The sequence below is a fragment of the Argentina anserina genome, chromosome 6 (genome assembly GCF_933775445.1).
Source record: "Argentina anserina chromosome 6, drPotAnse1.1, whole genome shotgun sequence".
Classification (NCBI taxonomy): domain Eukaryota; kingdom Viridiplantae; phylum Streptophyta; class Magnoliopsida; order Rosales; family Rosaceae; genus Argentina; species Argentina anserina.
Genome location: NC_065877.1, coordinates 28,490,727 through 28,508,280, shown reverse-complemented (window position 1 = coordinate 28,508,280; position 17,554 = coordinate 28,490,727). Strand labels below are relative to the sequence as shown.

Sequence of the window (17,554 nt, the reverse complement as noted above, 5' to 3'; positions counted from 1 at the left end):
AAATAGGCTGCACCAGTGAATTATTTTCTACTACCTGTGACTGTGTCTAGTAATAATACATTATTACTATCATACATAAAAATATGCTTTAGGCGTACAAGCTTCACCGTATACTACACTAGTGTATGATACAACTTTACGTATACATATTAATTTGTGATTGATCAAATATACAACTAAAGGTGCATTTCTGTAATTCCACGTCTTCAGAGACCTTCTCATCAGGAGAAATTCGCCGTTCCCGACTTCCCGTCTTTCAATGCAATGCTAAAATGACCCAAAAGCCCTCACCAAAGATCATATCCTTTGTTTTCCCTCGAATAAAAACCGAGTCACACTAGCGCGCGCGCTCTCTAAATCTTCAATGATCTTCGTCTCCGCCAAAAACCCTAAAAATCTGCAACGCAAAATCAGCGACGGAGGCTCCGGCGATTAGGAATCAACGGCGATGAAGCTGAGCACGAGAAAAGAGCTACTGGAGCGGTGGAGGTGCATTGAGGAAGAGGCCGACGAAGACGACGATCGCATTGAGCCTTCTAAGCTTCACCGTCTTCACAAGAACAAAGAGCAATGGTACTATCTCTCGTTCCAGCGTTTCAATTCGGATTATCAGATACGCTTGTTTCTTGAATCTTTGTTGTTTTCTACAATTGCATGTGAAATCTGAAAGAGTAGTTGTGAAAATGATGATAAGCTATATTGAACTTTGAAGTTTTGATTACTCGGTTAGGTTTTTGGTAGTGATGGAGTTGTTTATGAGTGTTGGAATAAATGGATTTAGTTGCGGCAATGCCGAATTTGATTGGGAGTTTAGGTGATTTGAATTTGGTGACGGTGATTGTGGATTTGATTATTAGTTTGGGGGATTGAATCATGTGATTACTGATTAGTTGTTAGTGAACAGAAAAAAGCATAGAAAAGAGAGAAGTTGTGTGAATTGTGTTACAATAGGCCTTTGTATGCGCATCGATTTGTTGTTTTCAACCTGCTGTGTGTATGCATTATCTGCTTCTTATATGCCTATAGAAGGAAGAAATTTTTGGTTTGATAATACCAATAGAAGGTGTTAGCATCACTCAATGTGTTGATGATTTACGTATTTGTTGTTTCTTCGTTTGTGTGATTATGATTAATTTTGTTTATATTGTTTCTTGTTTGAGCTTCTTCATCTGATCAAGAAAGTATTATGAAATGAGCCTTTGCAGTTCAAGTTTCTTTTCAGTTACTCTGAATTTAATCGTCAAAAGAATCGGGAACCTTGTACTTATTATGACAGAAGTTAACCAGTCACCTGTCTTTATTGCTTCACAGTAGTGAACCATGAGAACCGTAACTGAGGCCCCAAAACACCAGTTCACTAAATTATTTTCTTATCTTTTGTTGGCATGCATTCCCTTCAACTATATTTCTTCGGTCCTTCGTTTGCGTTCTATTGCTGATTTTTTTTTCAGTAATGTCTTTAGTCTCTGTGTATTGTGACATTTAGTGTTCATTGTTTTATTGTGACAGGTTCACAGATACATTTAGTTTCTTGATTTGTTTGCCGGAAGAAAATCATATTTGGTGTGGGTCATGGGATCTGATGGGACCTCTTCTGGAGACGTTTTACAACTACTTTAATGATGAGCATAGTGATTCTCCTCTTAGGCAACTCTGGAGGAGAATCTCCAAGGAAATGCGGCACTGTATCCAATGCATTTGTCAGCACTATCAAGCCCAAGAAATGTATTGCAGTGAATATGAGTTGAGTTCTATTAGTCCCCTTCTGGATGTTTTACGAAGGCTTGATGAGGAGAGGGTGACCCAACACTTAATAGATATGAATACTACATTAGTTCGAAAGGAATATGATCCTGCCCGTGATAATGCTGAAGTTGTTAGCGTCATGTATGAGGTAGATGCTCTCTTTGATTGTCTTATATACTTGTTTATCTTGAATACAATTACCTCGTAATGATGATTGAATATTATTCATACCGGTTAAAACATAGTTTAATTACATAGTTCAAATTTTTGTAAAAGAAATAATTGAAAAGTCACTGCAAATGTATAATTGCATGTCACAAGAGTCATACACATGCCAGGGTGGATTTTCTTAAGGATATGTAGAAAACGGCATTGAAGCTCTATGTTACATCAAGGAATTGGACATATACTCTCCCTTCTTCTTGGTCAGTTTGGTTATTGATGTTAGCTACAAATCTTTGGTGGAGTCACTTTACATGGTCTTAGAAAACCTTTTTCTTACTGCTCCTTTTTGGCATGTGATATGCAAGAATGGTTTTAATTGACCCCTTAAATGTAAAGGGATGAATGGAGGAGTATCTAAGATTATGAGGTGCCTGGCTGTTGGAATTTTTTTTTTTGGTTCTTTCTTTTCATTGCCATAGGCAGATACTTGTCAGTCTAGTTGATTGCGGTTCTGCTCTATTACGATGTTAATAAGCGTAATATGGCCATTATTAGCTTTTGAGGTTTCTTAGGTATCTTGCATTCTTGTTGTTTGGGCATATATAATATATTTCTTTTTATTTTTTCTTGTGGAAGCCAGCTTGATTGACAAATCTCAGGTAGCCGCGCTTCCCAGACACAATAGAGCTTAATACGATATTTTGAAGTGTAAATGTCTAATTGATTGATTTTGTAATGTTGATATATATTCTATGGCCCTATTGTAGTGAGTCATTGGATGAATTTTAATATTAAACTATAACGGTCCTTAAGTTTTCAATCAACTTTGATTTGATCCATTCTTGTCTATTGGTTTACAGGTTTTAATGTTCCCTGTACTCTTGAATGACGGATCCCTATTCATTGAGTTTGAAAATTTTATCGAAGCAGTTGATAATATGCATGAACTGGCCTTGGCTGGACATCAGCAGTTTCCGGTATTTAGTTGGTAGTTGTATTTCCATGTGTTCATGAATGATAATTTTAAGTAAGACTGTTCCTTTACAATTTATGAAGTGAAAGCCGTTTTCTGTCAGGGTGTGTATGCATTATTTTTCTTCAGAAGGAGAGTGCGCTCTGTTGGTCATCGTTTAGCTAGTTCTATGGGAAAATTGAGGTACTGTTCATTGTTGTTGGTTATTTTTAAAATTATTTTCTTAGTTCTTTAATACGAGGCTCAGGTAGTCAGATTCTAATTGTTTGAGCTGATCAATGATTGCTGCCTTACCAATCACTCTCAACACACTTTCTGTGTTGATACTCAATACTGTCTGCTAATTATACTAATATCACTATCACATTTAAAATTACGTTAACAAGAGTTGGGCTTTGTTTACGATATGTTGCATTTTTTCCACTTTCTCTTTTCCATAAATTACCCCATTTGTATCTTAAATTGCAGTTCTGGCCTTTTGGTGGTGCCTTCCTTTACTTTTTTATTTCTTTTTTGCACAGGAGAGCAGTAGACTTGGAACCCTTGCAGCCATTGCTTAAGAAATTTATTATCTTCTTGGAAACTGAATTGTTACCATCAACTGTGAAAACTACAAGGCCCAGGGTGCAGCTGGACCGCACATCCATATGGATAGGAATCAAAACTTTGTACGAACTTTGGGCCGACTTCGTTTATAATCAGATATTTTGTCTTTCAAGTTTCTTGCCAATTAATTTTACTTTTCACTCATTTTTTAATTCTTTTTATCAAGGCTTGGGTTCTTAGAACCTCCAGCGTTTGAAGAAGGGATATTAAAGCTTTATCCCATTTTTCTTGATATTGTCCTCAACCATATAAGTGGTGATTCATCAGAATTCTCTCATGCAGTTGCTTGCTTGAGAAAAATCTTTGAGATGCTCGGTGTGTATTTCTTTCAAAATTTCCAATCATCTGTTGAAATTCTGTTCAATCCCCAGCTCAGACCTTTTGTGTTTCTCCTTGTGGCTTGGTTTAAGGGTGTAAACTCTGGTTGAGGTCTACATTGGATCCTGGTGTGATGCGCGATACTGTACTGGGTCAGTGTTTCCATACTCGAAACGAGAAAAGCCATAAGGACATATTTGATCTTTTCCAACCTTTCTTGCAGGCATGTCTAATATTTGTTTTTGAATTTATAATTTATTTATTCATATATTTTTTCGGCATGCACTAGTAGTTGTTTTGGACCTTACTAATACCAAAGGAGTGTAATAATGCAGTCTCTTGAAGCTTTGCAAGATGGTGAACATGAAAAGCAGCGGAGGCATTTTCTATATTTTCTCCTCCATCAGGTGACTGTGAGCAGTAACTTCAGTGTCTTAACAAGGCAAAGGGCTTGTCAGGTTCTTATCTCTTTCTCTGGATTGTCACATATGTAGTATTGTGTCCATATCTGTATCACACAATTTTTCTCTAATTGCAAGAAGACAATTAATTCTCTGGAGTACTGTGCTTTAATGATTTGTTTACTGTATTCTCAGATATCTCTTCTTATTGTACATCGAGGTTACACGATGAACCCACCCTGTCCGCCTTTTGAATGTGCACACATGTGGTACGTTGTTTATCTATGTTTTTTCTTTTCTGAGATGAATTGCCCTTTATCGAAATCAATAGGTTTTATTAAAGCCACTTGCCAAGTCAATGGAATCAACTCTCATTTTTGTTACTGATAGAGTATCAATATTATTAATGAAAATTTTCTTTTGTTGAAATCTTGTATTCTCATTGTGATACTTGATTATGAATAAAGAGAAAATCATTTTAAACTAGAACTGAAGCAAAAAGATAAAAAAAGACAACAACTTAAAATAATAAACTAATGTTACAAACGACTACAAACATCCGTTATGTCTACGGAACATATGCCTAATTTCATAGGTAAAATGGTGTCTTAATAAGAATTGAAATCAGTTTCTTATAAGTTAAACAATGTCTAGAATCATTTATACATCGGTGCCTTAAGAGAAGACTGATGTCTGAAATCATTTTTAACATCGGCTAAAAACTGATTTCTAAATTTTGCCTATATTAGACATCACACACTAAGACATCAATATATTTTTTTATTAACATTGATCGGGAAACGATATCTGTTAGCATAATCTTAGTATGTCAAGGCAAGAGCTTTAATATATTGTTCCCTCTTCATTTCTACACCTCAAATTAATCAAATAAGGAGACCAAGAATCCTGTAACAAGTTCTAGTGAGGCCAACAAAATTGTACTATTACAAATGTGAGCATTGGAAATTTGGAATGATAGAACAGTCATCACGTGGGTAGATGATGATAAACTGTTCAAGGCTGATAGATTAAAATCAGTAGCTAAAGCCTTATTTCTTCTTTATCCTTTCACTTCCGTGTTTGTTTTTTATGGATGAAAGTTATGGCTGGGTTGGGGGAGGTAGGGTGAGTGTGTTTATCAATTTATGTAGAGAATGCCCTTGACGTACTACTTCCAAATGAGGATGCATATATTTATTTTCTTCAAAGAATAATAGCACTACTCTAACCCCCAGCAATTTTTTTTTCCTACCCTAGAGTAGTGCTGGTATTCTTTGGCCTTCAATACAAAATTCGTGCATGACCCACTCTTCTTGGCCTTTAAAACGGTACTCGTGCATGACCCAGTTAGTATTCACACCCTTGGGATCTTGGCCAAGGTAAAAAAACTAAAGTGTTCTTCCTCCCTAGAAGGGAACATGTGTAAATCTCTAGGTCATTTCTGCCGCCTTTCCAGTCCTGGCTTCAGTGACACGGTTGATTTGAAGGCCGGTTAGGTATTTCCGATTACATTGGCTGAAGAAATACAACTCTTTCTTCCCCGGGGTTTAGCTTCCATCCATCTGATGAGGAGTTGATAAACTACCACCTCTTCAGGAAGGTTTATTAGAAAAAGTAAAGATGGGGGAGAAAGAAAGAGTGGTATTTCTTTAGCCACTGTTATAGGAAATACCTGACCAGCCTTCAAATTAACCGTGCCACTGAAGCCGGGACTGGAAAGGCAGCATAAATGACCTAGAGATTTACACATGTTCCCTTTTAGGGAGGAAGAAGACTTTAGTTTTTTTACCTTGGCCGAGATCCCAAGGGTGTGAATACTAACGGGGTCATGAACGAGTACCGTATTGAAGGCCAAGAAGAGTGGGTTATGCACGAGTACCGTATTGAAGGCCAAAGAATACCAGCACTACTCTAGGGTAGGAAAAAAAATTGTTGGGGGTTAGAGTAGTGCTAGTATTCTTTGAAAACAAATATATGCATCCTCATTTGCAAGTAGTACGGCAAGGGCATTCTCTACATAAAAAAACAAACACGGAAGTGAAAGGATAAACAAGAAATAAGGCTTTAGCTACTGATTTTTATCTATCGGCCTTGAACAGTTTATTATCATCTACCCACCTTGATGACTGTTCTATCTTTCCAATGCTCACATTTGTAATAGTTCAATTTTGTTGGCCTCACTAGAACTTGTTATAGGATTCTTGCTCTCCTTGTGTGAGATGTGTATAAATGAAGAAGGAACAATATATTAAGCTCTTGTCTTGACACACTAAGATTATGCTAATAGAAATCGTTTCCTGATCGTTGTTAATAAAAAAAAAAAATTCGAGTGTGTGATGTCTAAAATAGGCAAAATTTAGACATTGGTTTTCAGCCGATGTTAAATGATTTCACACATCAGTCTTCTCTTAAGGCACCGATGTATAAATGATTAGAAAACATCGTTTAACTTATAAGAAACCGATTTTTCAATTCTTATTAAGACATTGTTTTACATATGTTCCGTAGACATAACTAATGTCTGTAGTCTTTTGTAACATTAGTTTATTATTTTAAGTTGTCTTTTGTATCTTTTTTGCTTCAGTTCTAGTTTAAAGTGATTTTCTCTCTATTCATAATCAAGTATCACAATGAGAATACAAGATTTCAACAAAAGAAAATTTTCATTAATACTATTGATACTCTATCAGTAACAAAAATGAGAGTTGATTCCATTGACTTGGCAAGTGGCTTTAATAAAACCTATTGATTTTGGTACGTTTTCCTCTATCATTCTCTTCTGGGTCTTCTTCCTTGATCAGAGAATACTGACTCCAATTCAATTGAAATTGATTCTAATCTCCGCTTACAGTTTGTACCTTCTGTAATTCCTTAGATCTGCGCATTTATATATATTTGCTTCAGAATCTAGTCTCTAATTGGTTTGATTCGACACTGTTCTTCTATTGTTTTAGTGATTCATTTCATTGATGTGTTATTGTTTTAGAGGTCGTAACTGTGACTAAACAGATGGCATGAAGTTGATTGTCTTTGCAGTTTGCAGTCTGAAATTTTCCAGAATAATTGTTTGCAATTACAGCACTGGAGTATTTTTGCAAAATATTAGTTTGCGTTTTTGGTACATTTTTAAATTGATACACAGCTATAAGATACTTTCTTTATAATTGACTAAAAATTATGATAGAATGCATAGGGGATTTTTCTCATGAAGCAATACTGAGGTGTGTTAACGATCGTATTGGCTATAAATTATGCACTCCATCAGTGAGGGAGTACATAATCCCTTCAGAGTGTTCTTCGTCAATTGTTTTTGTGTGATAACTAGCATAATATTTCTTTTCAAGGGAATGAAGAGAATGTCTAAGCATGTTTAGCGTTATATGCATATGTTTCTGCGAGTCAAGGGTAGCCTGACTAAATCTTTTTGTATTTGACAGGGGTCCTTCTCTTGTGTCATCTCTGAAAGATTCTTTGCTTCACAGTTCTTTAAGGCAACCTGCCTTTGATCTCATACAAACCGTCATAGTGTCTGATGCTGCTGCATTAATAAGTTCAGTGCTGAATACGCACCCACCCCTGGGGTCTGAGAAAAACTTGTCTTTTCAGCTGAATGATGAAGGTGAACACGGGCTACCATTCTCACTGGATACCGAAGAGAAGGATACTAGTTCTTGGAGTGAATTTAGCTTACAGAGCAAAATAACTTCTGGGGACTATAAAGAGTGGATGTGCATTCCCATGCTATGGATTAATGTTCTTATTGACACCAATGTCTCCGTGTTTCCAATATCATTTTTCAAGGCTGTTTTCTGGGCGCGTTCTCGTTTTTCTATGGTAGAACCAGAGACTAGTGCAGAAATGGCTCTTCCAATCAGAACCTGGCTTTCATCCTCTACTACAGAAATATCTCCAACCATTGGGTGGAAGGTTCCTACTGGTTCTGACGATGGCGGAGAAGGGAAGGAGTCAAAAAACGCGATCAAAGTTTCAACACTGCATCTTCCTTTAGTTAAAACCTTTAATAGGTTTGTCTTTGCGTTGAATCTTTATGCTTTTATGTCCTTTTTGAAATATACATGCTGTTGCAATTCGTAGTTGACTGTGTGGTATGCCTTCTTTTGTCTATATTACTCTGGCTTAAATGAGCTCTCTATTACACGGATGGTCTATGACAGGTTAACAGCACATTTTGTGGTTCAAGTGGGTCGGGGGGAACTTTATAAGCAGTGGACATGGGAACCAAGGATGGCTGAAAGCTTGTTCCTTGCACTTATTGATCCCGATGATGTAAGTTTTTTTTTAAGCTTTATCTTCAGGCCCTAGCAAATAATAATAGTTATACTCATGCAACTTTGTTTTATTTCATAACATTATCAGTCAACTGTACACTCTTATAAGAACGCATCTTGTATTTCTATTTCTTTCTATTGACATTGGTTATACTATATGCAGAATGTGAGGCAATTCGGCAAGTGTATCTTGGAACAGGTTTCCAATACAAAGGGTCTTTCTTGTGGTTTGAATTTCCTTTGTTGTGATCGATCTTCACTGTCCTCTGTTTTATTTGGCTTGAGACATGCTGTGAAACTGGTAATGCTTTGATTTCCTCAAATGAAGCTTCTGACTCATGATAAAAGCACATTTAGGTCATCTATCTCTTTGTCTTTTATATTTATACATTTGCCAAATTTCATAACTAGGAAGCTGAGTTCATAATACAGAACATTGAATTTTATCGGATTACTAAATTGTAATTGAGCTTTCAATAACTGGTCATAATGTCTCACTCTTTAATGATTATTCAGTTGCTCTTGCTGTAAATTGGAACATAATTTCTGTTAAGCTGTTGGTGATGTCTTAGCGGTATAAGTTACATCTCTACAGAATAATTATCCTGGCTCCCTTATTCTTCTGCTAATATTTTTCTCTTTCCTGTCCTCTTTGTTCATTCTTCCAGGTCCAACTTGCATCTGTTGTATTAAACTTTCAGACCCTGCATCATTTTTTCTTTGTTGTTCGGAAATTGCTTAATGAAGGAGATTTACCTACTTCGGTTGTTCCAGGATCTGGCCACTTAAGTATGGCCAGGTTCTCTTCCCAAGGTGGATTTCTTAAGCAGCCAATCTGTGATCCACCTTCTGTGAGTGTCTATGGGAAATCATCAAATGTTGACTCAAAGTTACTGGGAAGGTTTTGTTACTTGTTAGCAGAAATTGTGTGGCCTTCCATCTGTGGGTGCTTATTGAAAGGAAAAGCTTTTATTAATAACAGTTTTTGTCAGGTACTATGTTTTTGGTTATTAACTTATTTTTTACTTGGGAAATGGCTTTCCATCTGAGAACTTTTCATGCATATGCAAATTCAGATTTTAGTGCTATAGTGGTTGTAATTCATGATAGGAAAAAAAAAGTTGGACTTCAGGTTTTGTGATTCATTATAGCTTGGTTCCTGTAAGCTGGAATACACTTATTTTGGGTTATATTTTATTGCAGATGACTTGTGTCCGCATACTTGAGATCATCCCTTGTGTGTTTGAACGACTATACTTTTTATGTAGTAAACCGTCGGGGGTTTCTGGAATGATGGTAAATACTTGTGACTTCTCATGGCTTCATGATGTTATGGATTGGGGAAAGTCATCACTTAAAGTTGTAGTCATATACTGGCAACGAGCAATTACCTCCTTGCTCAAATTTCTAAAAGGGACATGTAACAGTGCTATGGCATCAACAATCAGCGTAATTGAAAAAATCATTTCATGTGGTGAGCTTTTTATAATGAAACACCTTGAAGCAGAATTTTTTTTATCATTATCTTGCAGTGACCCTCTTGTAATGTTGAAGAAATGATAATATTTCAATGTAAATGGTGACATAATTTCCTGTCTTATGCCTTGTAGACTGTGTTTCCATGGATGAATTGATAGAACAAGTGTCGCTCCTCTCTGTATCTTTGTCTAAGGAAGCTTCCTCTAGTACTGCAATGACCAACACCCGATCCGCTGAAGGCTTGTCTTCTCAGAAAAAATATTCAGTTCCAGAAGTGAAATACTTGTCCATTGAGGATCCAGATGTTCAAATGCCGCACTCTCCATGGAAGAATGACAGAAAGCATGGTAGTGATATGATAGTCCTTTCTGATGATGAAACTGAAGTAATCCAACCAAATGAAGCAGTTATATGTGATACTAAGATGAGTTGGTGCTTGATGGATGACAAGACAGTGAATTCCACTGTTGATAAAAGCATTTCATATAATGATTCTGCGAAGAAGCTTTCTGGTATTGACTCCAGGAATTCTTTGAATGTGTGCCAGAAAATAGATGCTACAGATTCCACTGGCCTTGCTTCTCAGAAACAGGATTCTGATAGATTAACAGAAATACTGCAACCTGTTTCTTTGCTGAAATCAAAGGATGTAAATAATAGCAGGAAAGAAACAATTCCTGATTGGCATATAAATGATTCCATTAAATTCAAGGGTACAGCCAAGCCATCTGACAATGCTGTTGGTTCCAAAAAGTTGAGTGAAGCTGGCAAAAATGCAGCCCTAAAAGAAGGTGGCGCTTTGTTGAAGGAGGTGGTATGTGATGTCGAAAAAGATCCATTAGACGCTGCTCTCAACTCATTTAGACGCCAGCAGTCATTTGTGCCAAAGCCAAGCATTTCTGCTCCTAAGCGACAACTCATTCAGCTTCAATCTCCTTCTCAAAATAGTGCTGGTCATTTGCATAGGTTGGAAGGTAGAAAAAGGTTCCAGTCGCCAAGGCTTGATCAATGGTATAGACCTATATTAGAATTAGATTACTTTGCTGTGGTAGGTGTAGCATCTGCGAGTGAAAATGATAAACATAAAGTTGCAGAATTAAAGGAGGTTCCTGTGAATTTCCAATCACCTGAACAGTATGTTGGAATATTTTGTCCGTTAGTCTTGGAGGAGTTCAAAGCACAACTACAGAGTTCGTTTCTAGAAATGTCTTCATTGGAAGAAGTGTACTTTGGTAGCTTGTCGGTGCTTTCAGTTGAAAGAATTGATGATTTTCATCTTGTTCGCTTTGCTCAAGATGACAATGATTCTATAGCATCAAGCAGCTTTTCAGAAAATGACCTTGTATTGCTGACGAAAGAGCCCCCACAAAAATCTTCTCATGAAGTTCATATGCTCGGAAAGGTATTCCTTCATTTTCGTCATGCATCTGACATTGCAACTTTATCATCAATATGTACTTGGTTGTGGCTGCCCATAGGTTTCAGATCATATCGATTTGTAAGTTGGAATGCCGATCTGGATTGCTTACTGGCTTACTGCTCATTCTTGAGCTTGCTTGATCCTTTATTGCTCGCTGACATTTTTAGTTTTATACTCATCTTGACTAGGAAAATAGGCTATTGATGTCTGTTTACTACTATAGAAGTATTCCTTAAATTGCAAGAACAAATACTATTGTGAAACCTAAATTTTTTGTTAACTTAAGTCACTGAATTGCGTTTATGTGTTAAAATTACTATCTTAACTGCACTTGTTCACAAAAGTTGTATCATATATAGCAGAGATAGATTTACTGCTATATATTTTTCTCATTTTCTGTAATATTGTGAGTGTCTGTGTGTACAAGAGAAAATATTTCAATGGCTTTGTTGATATATATATATATATATATATAAGTTATCTGTATTGTAATTATTATTTTTATTTTATTTTATTTATATAAGAGTATCGCTAAGTCATGATGCTATTTTCCTTATTCCTATGCTTATCAGGTGGAGAAGCGTGAGAGAGACAACAAGAGGAGGTTAAATATCTTACTCATCAGGTTCTATCTTCTGAGAGGTACCGCGCGTTTACATCAAGCCAGAAGGAATCTCCTTGAACGTAGTAAATGGCATGCAAGTCGTGTGATGAACATAACATCTCAACTTCGAGAATTTCAGGCATTATCATTGATAAAGGATATCCCCTTGCTACCAATTATTTTGAAGCCTATCAATGATTCTGTTGATTCTAGTTTAAGCAAGGAAGTAGATCTGAGTAAATTGTCCCTGCCCTTGGAGCAAATGCTGAAGGCTTCCTTTAATGATAGTCAACTTCAGGCAATTAGTATTGCTACTGGAACACCTAAGCGGAAGAAAGATTTTGAATTATCTCTTATTCAGGGGCCTCCAGGTTTGTAACTTACCTGATCTTATGTACATCAGATTCAAAAATGTTATGTGGCATCACTAATTGGGTTTATAACATATATCATACACAGGGACTGGTAAGACGAGAACTATTCTAGCCATTGTCAGTGCTTTGCTTGCTTCTCCTGCCCAGAAGATAGATTCTAAAAAAAGAATTCCTGATGGTAGTTTGAAACGAATTCCTAAGATTAACCAGGCTGCTGCTGTTGCAAGGGCGTGGCAGGATGCAGCCTTGGCTAGACAATTGAATGAAGATGTACAGAGGAATACGAAGTCTATAGACAGTTCCATGAAAGGTAGGGTTCTCATTTGTGCTCAATCTAATGCTGCTGTGGATGAGTTAGTGTCAAGGATTTCTAGCCATGGCCTATATGGAAGTGATGGAAAGATGTATAAGCCATATCTTGTGAGGGTTGGAAATGTGAAAACAGTGCATCCAAATTCGCTTCCATTTTTCCTAGATACAATTGTTGATCAACGTTTGGCAGATGAGAGGATGAAATTGAAGGATACAAAGAACGAATTGAGCTTGGAGTCTTCAACAGCCCTACGTGTTAGTCTAGAAAAAGTAGTCGATAGTATCAGATTCTATGAAGCCAAGCGTGCCAACTTAGGTGATGAAAATACTGACCTCAAGTCCGCGGAAGACGTCGGGAAAAATATGTCTGATGCAGAGATAGCATTCAAATTGAGAAAACTGTATGAGCAAAAGAAGCAAATCTATAAGGATCTCAGTTCAGTTCAGCAGCAGGAGAAGAAATATAATGAAGAAATTAAAGGACTTAGATATAAACTGCGGAAGTCTATACTAAGAGAAGCTGAAATAGTGGTTACTACATTAAGCGGCTGCGGGGGAGACCTTTATGGGGTGTGTTCTGAATCTATGTCAGGTCATAAGTTTGGCAGTCCATCTGAGCATACCCTTTTTGATGCTGTTGTTATTGATGAAGCTGCTCAGGTAAGCTTTCTTCATATAGTATTTGATCTTATTAGCAATGCTCTAGATTCTTATTTTTATGCACTGTTTCTTGTTGAGATAGGCTCTGGAACCTGCTACTCTGATTCCTCTCCAGCTTCTAAAGTCAACTGGAACCAAATGTGTCATGGTAATGGATAACGAGTGAAAGTTGGTTTCATATGAGCTTAGTTTTGTTGTATTACGTAGTGCTGAATGTTGAAATTTTAATGTTGAAGGTTGGTGATCCTAAGCAGCTTCCTGCCACAGTTCTCTCAAACGTAGCCAGTAAATTTCTATTCGAGTGCAGCATGTTTGAACGTTTACAAAGGGCTGGGCACCCAGTTATTATGCTGACCAAACAGGTACTGTGATTTTGCCTTGCACTTCTTAGTTTTAACTTCATTGTTGTAACCTTATCAAAACGTTTCATGTTTTTTTGATGGTCAGAGTTTTATCCTTTTAGAGGGAGTTGGTGATTTGGTTACATGATCAGAACCCTATATATCATAGTAGATTGTAGTTCTTATATAGTATAACTGCTGGACCTCTGGACTTCCGATCATGTACTTTTTAAAGGTGGCATGTCAATATTTTTTGGCTGTAGTAGGTGATAGTGGCAGTCGAGTGTTGACCTTTGACAATTGAATCTTTTTTTATGGTTCATATTCAATAGAAGTATCACTAGTATTTAACAGTTTATATGTGATTCCTCTATGGAGTCCTGTTCTGTAGGTCAGTTCCTTTGTGGATTAATTGTACGCTATCCTTTTTCCCGTAATATTTTTCCTCTTAAGAAAAAAATAAATATTCGTTAGAAATGTCATTGGTCTTCGTATTGTCATCTTTGCAAATATGTCTGGCCTGATTAAATATTTAAATTGAAACTTATTTAGTTACTGTAATTATTATTACATTTCTATTGCTATTGGTGCCGCTTATTCTCTCTGAGGTGGCCAATGCATTTTTACGAGAAGAATGTGGAGATATTTCTATTGAAGCTTATTCTATCTGCTTATTCTATTAGAAGGTTTGCTTTCTGTTGCTTGGAAAGTGGAGATTTTTTCTAACACAATTTAATGTTTTAACTTGGCAGTATAGGATGCATCCAGACATATGTCTGTTTCCTTCTGTGCATTTTTATGAGAAGAAGCTGCTGAATGGGGATGATATGTCTGGGAAATCAGCACCGTTTCATGAGACTAAAGGTTTAGGACCTTATATATTTTATGATGTTATTGATGGTCGGGAGCTTCGTGGTAAGAATTCTAGTGGCATGTCCCTTTATAATGAGCATGAAGCAGATGCTGCAGTTGAGTTACTCAAGTTTTTTAAAAAGAGGTACTCTTTTTCCTTCAATTTCCTTTTGCTCAAGAGTACTGTTGTCTTGATTGATTGCTTCATACTGTAGTGTGGATGTTTTGCTTAGGTACCCGTCTGATTTTCATGTTGGAAGAATTGGCATCATAACTCCATATAAATCTCAACTGGCACTTCTGCGTTCTCGTTTCTCAACTGCATTTGGATCTTCTACCATGAATGATATGGAACTTAACACTGTTGATGGTTTCCAAGGTCGGGAAGTTGATATACTGATACTTTCAACTGTTAGAGCAGCAGAACCAAGCTCTGCTGCACCTGGAAACAATTCCAGCAGTATTGGATTTGTTGCTGATGTTAGACGGATGAATGTTGCATTGACGAGAGCCAAACTCTCACTTTGGATTCTGGGAAATGCAAGAACTTTGCAGATGAACCAAAATTGGGCTGCTCTAGTAAAAGATGCCAGAAGGAGAAATTTGGTTATAACGACCAAAGCACCTTACAAGTACATCTTTGAACCAGGTTTCCATAAAAATTCTGGCAATCATTTATTAGAGTCCCAACATAGTCAGAAGATCCATGATGCTACTCAGCATGCAAAAAGAAATAATTGGAGTGCTGATGAAGCACTTGACAGAAGAACAAAGCGCATTGATCCTGTTCCTCAGAGTAACAGAAGACTTCATGAAGGTGAAAAAGATTTATCTGGAACTAAAGACGATGTCAAAGATAAAAAATTAATGGATCGTAAAATCCATGGCCACAGTAAAGTTTTCGAGGATGTTGGGTCTGCAATGCCAGGAAGACATGTAAAAGATGGTGAACTTATGGATCAAGAGAGCAGAAAAAGGAAGCATAGTTTGGAGAATCCTCAAATGGGTAAAAGAAAAGTTAAATGTGAAAATTCAAAGAGAGATGCAGATAACTCTGAACAAAGAGGAGGTGATGGGCATCGTCCTTCGAAAATGCAAGAGTTGAAAAGAACTAAGAGAATTTCTGAGGGTGATGGAAGCCAGACAAATGGGGTTTTGGCTGCCACAAATCAAATGAAGGATGCAAGTAGAACTTCAAATCAAGCTGGAGCTTCTCATGATTTAATTGCAAAAAGGAAACAACAGCGTGAAGCTGTTGATGCTATTCTTTACTCGGCTCTCATTCCTTCAAAGACTTCCAAGTCTGAAACATCAGTGAGACCTGTGCCTTCTAAAAGACCTATATCTTCCTCTACTACAGGTGGTGGCATAAAACCAGCGAAGACAAGGAAAGATTGACTCAAAGTTCTGATGTGTCAGCTAGGTATGTTACATCTCTTTTAGGGCAGCAGAGTGTTATATGCATGCCTCTTACAAATGAGCATCAAATATAAATGACTAGGGTTTTAAGTTCATCCATTTTATGTATTTATTTGTAAAAAAAAAAAACATATCCGCAATTTGCAGCGTTCATTTGGTCATCATTTCAACTCTCCACGGCATCTGAAAGAAACGAGACAACGTACTCGGGACACAATTTTGTACTAGGTCTCGGCCTGGAGTCTACTCTCCATGTTCATCTGTTCGAAGAGCCAGATCGAGAATCTTGTAAGCGATGAAGATGTTCAGCGGAATGCTTGCTTAGATGAGATACTGTACTTGGTTGACCCCTCCACAGTTCCATTGAGTAACAGATGAGGTACTTGGTTGATTCCCTCCACGGTACCAATGAGCAAGGGACGTTCCTTCTGTATATCTGAAATGATTTGGGAAAAAAAAACAAGCAAAGAACAGGAAACGGGGCTTTTGATTGAATGAGTGATCTGAATTTTTCCAGTACTGCATTCGTGCACCATTGTAAATTAGTCTTTTGATCGGTGCGGGTGCAACTACAGACTTTAGTTGAAGATACGGTAATCCACTGTGGCCGATGATATTCAGGTATGTAAATTTTGTCGATGCAACTACGCGTGGCCTCATATTTTGATCATCAGATTTACTTGTATGTTGTCTGTGTTTCTCACTATTGAGGCACATGAGAGAAACTAAACGTCCGTCCCTTGCTTCTAAGAAGTTTATTGATGACTGTAATATTTGTATCGAACGTTATGTAGTATGTGCCTGATGCATTGATGCTCTATGTCAAATCTTTGAATCTATCTCAATTTCATTTGATGCATTATGCACATGTACCTAAAATCCCCGCCTAGGTCCAATTAATCCCAGCCTAAGAGCTAGGCGGTGCCTCGCCGTTCCGATTATGGTTAGTCCCCGAAGCTAGGCACTAGGTTGAAAATCAGCAGATTAATCTGTCTAATCGACCGATTAGTCCGTCTAATTGACGCATAGGCAGTTGGCCGATAATTCACTTTTTTTTATGTTAATTCACTTTTTTTTATGTTTATGTTTTCTAACTTTTAAGTTCTAAGAACCCATTGACTCATTGTTAAGCGTTTTCTTCATATTTGAGTAAAAATACTGCTTTTTAATCATTATAATACCTTTACTATTTTTTAGTGTATACAATTATATGTAGTAAATATTTAAAAAAAACTGCCTAGCTTAGTCCTTTAGGCGTTAGTTTCCGGTTTTCACACGGTTTTCCGCCCAACTAGTGCTAACGTTTTTTAGTAGAACCTTGATTATACACATGCAGATTTCACATGCATATTCTGCAGAAGATCGAAGTGTCCATGGTGTTACGTCTCGATAGGCTAGGTGGCAGCATTCCTGGCCCTTCGTTCTTTCTTCTTCTATTCCTCCAACTAACTCCTGTGTTGTCTGTGTCTTGCCAACCCGAATTTATAAGATCACTATCGGTGACTATCCTCATCATCGCCTTAGCTACCAGCTTTCCAATGACCACTATTCTATGAAGCATCAACCTGTAACTCATCATTTGTAACAGTCATCGT

General features: G+C 37.1%; 1 protein-coding gene across 4 annotated transcripts; it reads left to right on the top strand.

Moving 5' to 3' along the window:
* The first annotated feature begins 365 nt into the window (after nt 1-365).
* On the top strand, nt 366-16,790 carry LOC126798149 (uncharacterized ATP-dependent helicase C29A10.10c). Of its 4 annotated transcripts, none has more exons than XM_050525003.1 (22): nt 366-573; nt 1,648-1,894; nt 2,772-2,888; nt 2,988-3,067; nt 3,406-3,552; nt 3,657-3,805; nt 3,901-4,031; nt 4,144-4,266; nt 4,405-4,478; nt 7,647-8,234; nt 8,385-8,496; nt 8,662-8,799; nt 9,167-9,490; nt 9,702-9,972; nt 10,109-11,379; nt 11,970-12,372; nt 12,461-13,347; nt 13,430-13,495; nt 13,584-13,709; nt 14,441-14,685; nt 14,774-15,963; nt 16,107-16,790. In XM_050525003.1, the coding sequence occupies exons 1-21, from the start codon at nt 449-451 to the stop codon at nt 15,936-15,938; spliced, it is 6,789 nt and encodes a 2,262-aa protein (XP_050380960.1). In that variant the 5' UTR covers nt 366-448; the 3' UTR covers nt 15,939-15,963; nt 16,107-16,790. The 4 variants fall into 4 exon arrangements, with proteins under 4 accessions (XP_050380960.1, XP_050380959.1, XP_050380963.1 ...); XM_050525002.1 differs by having other exon boundaries at nt 1,510-1,894; XM_050525004.1 differs by lacking the exon at nt 1,648-1,894 and having other exon boundaries at nt 425-573.
* Nucleotides 16,791-17,554: the final 764 nt, after the last annotated feature.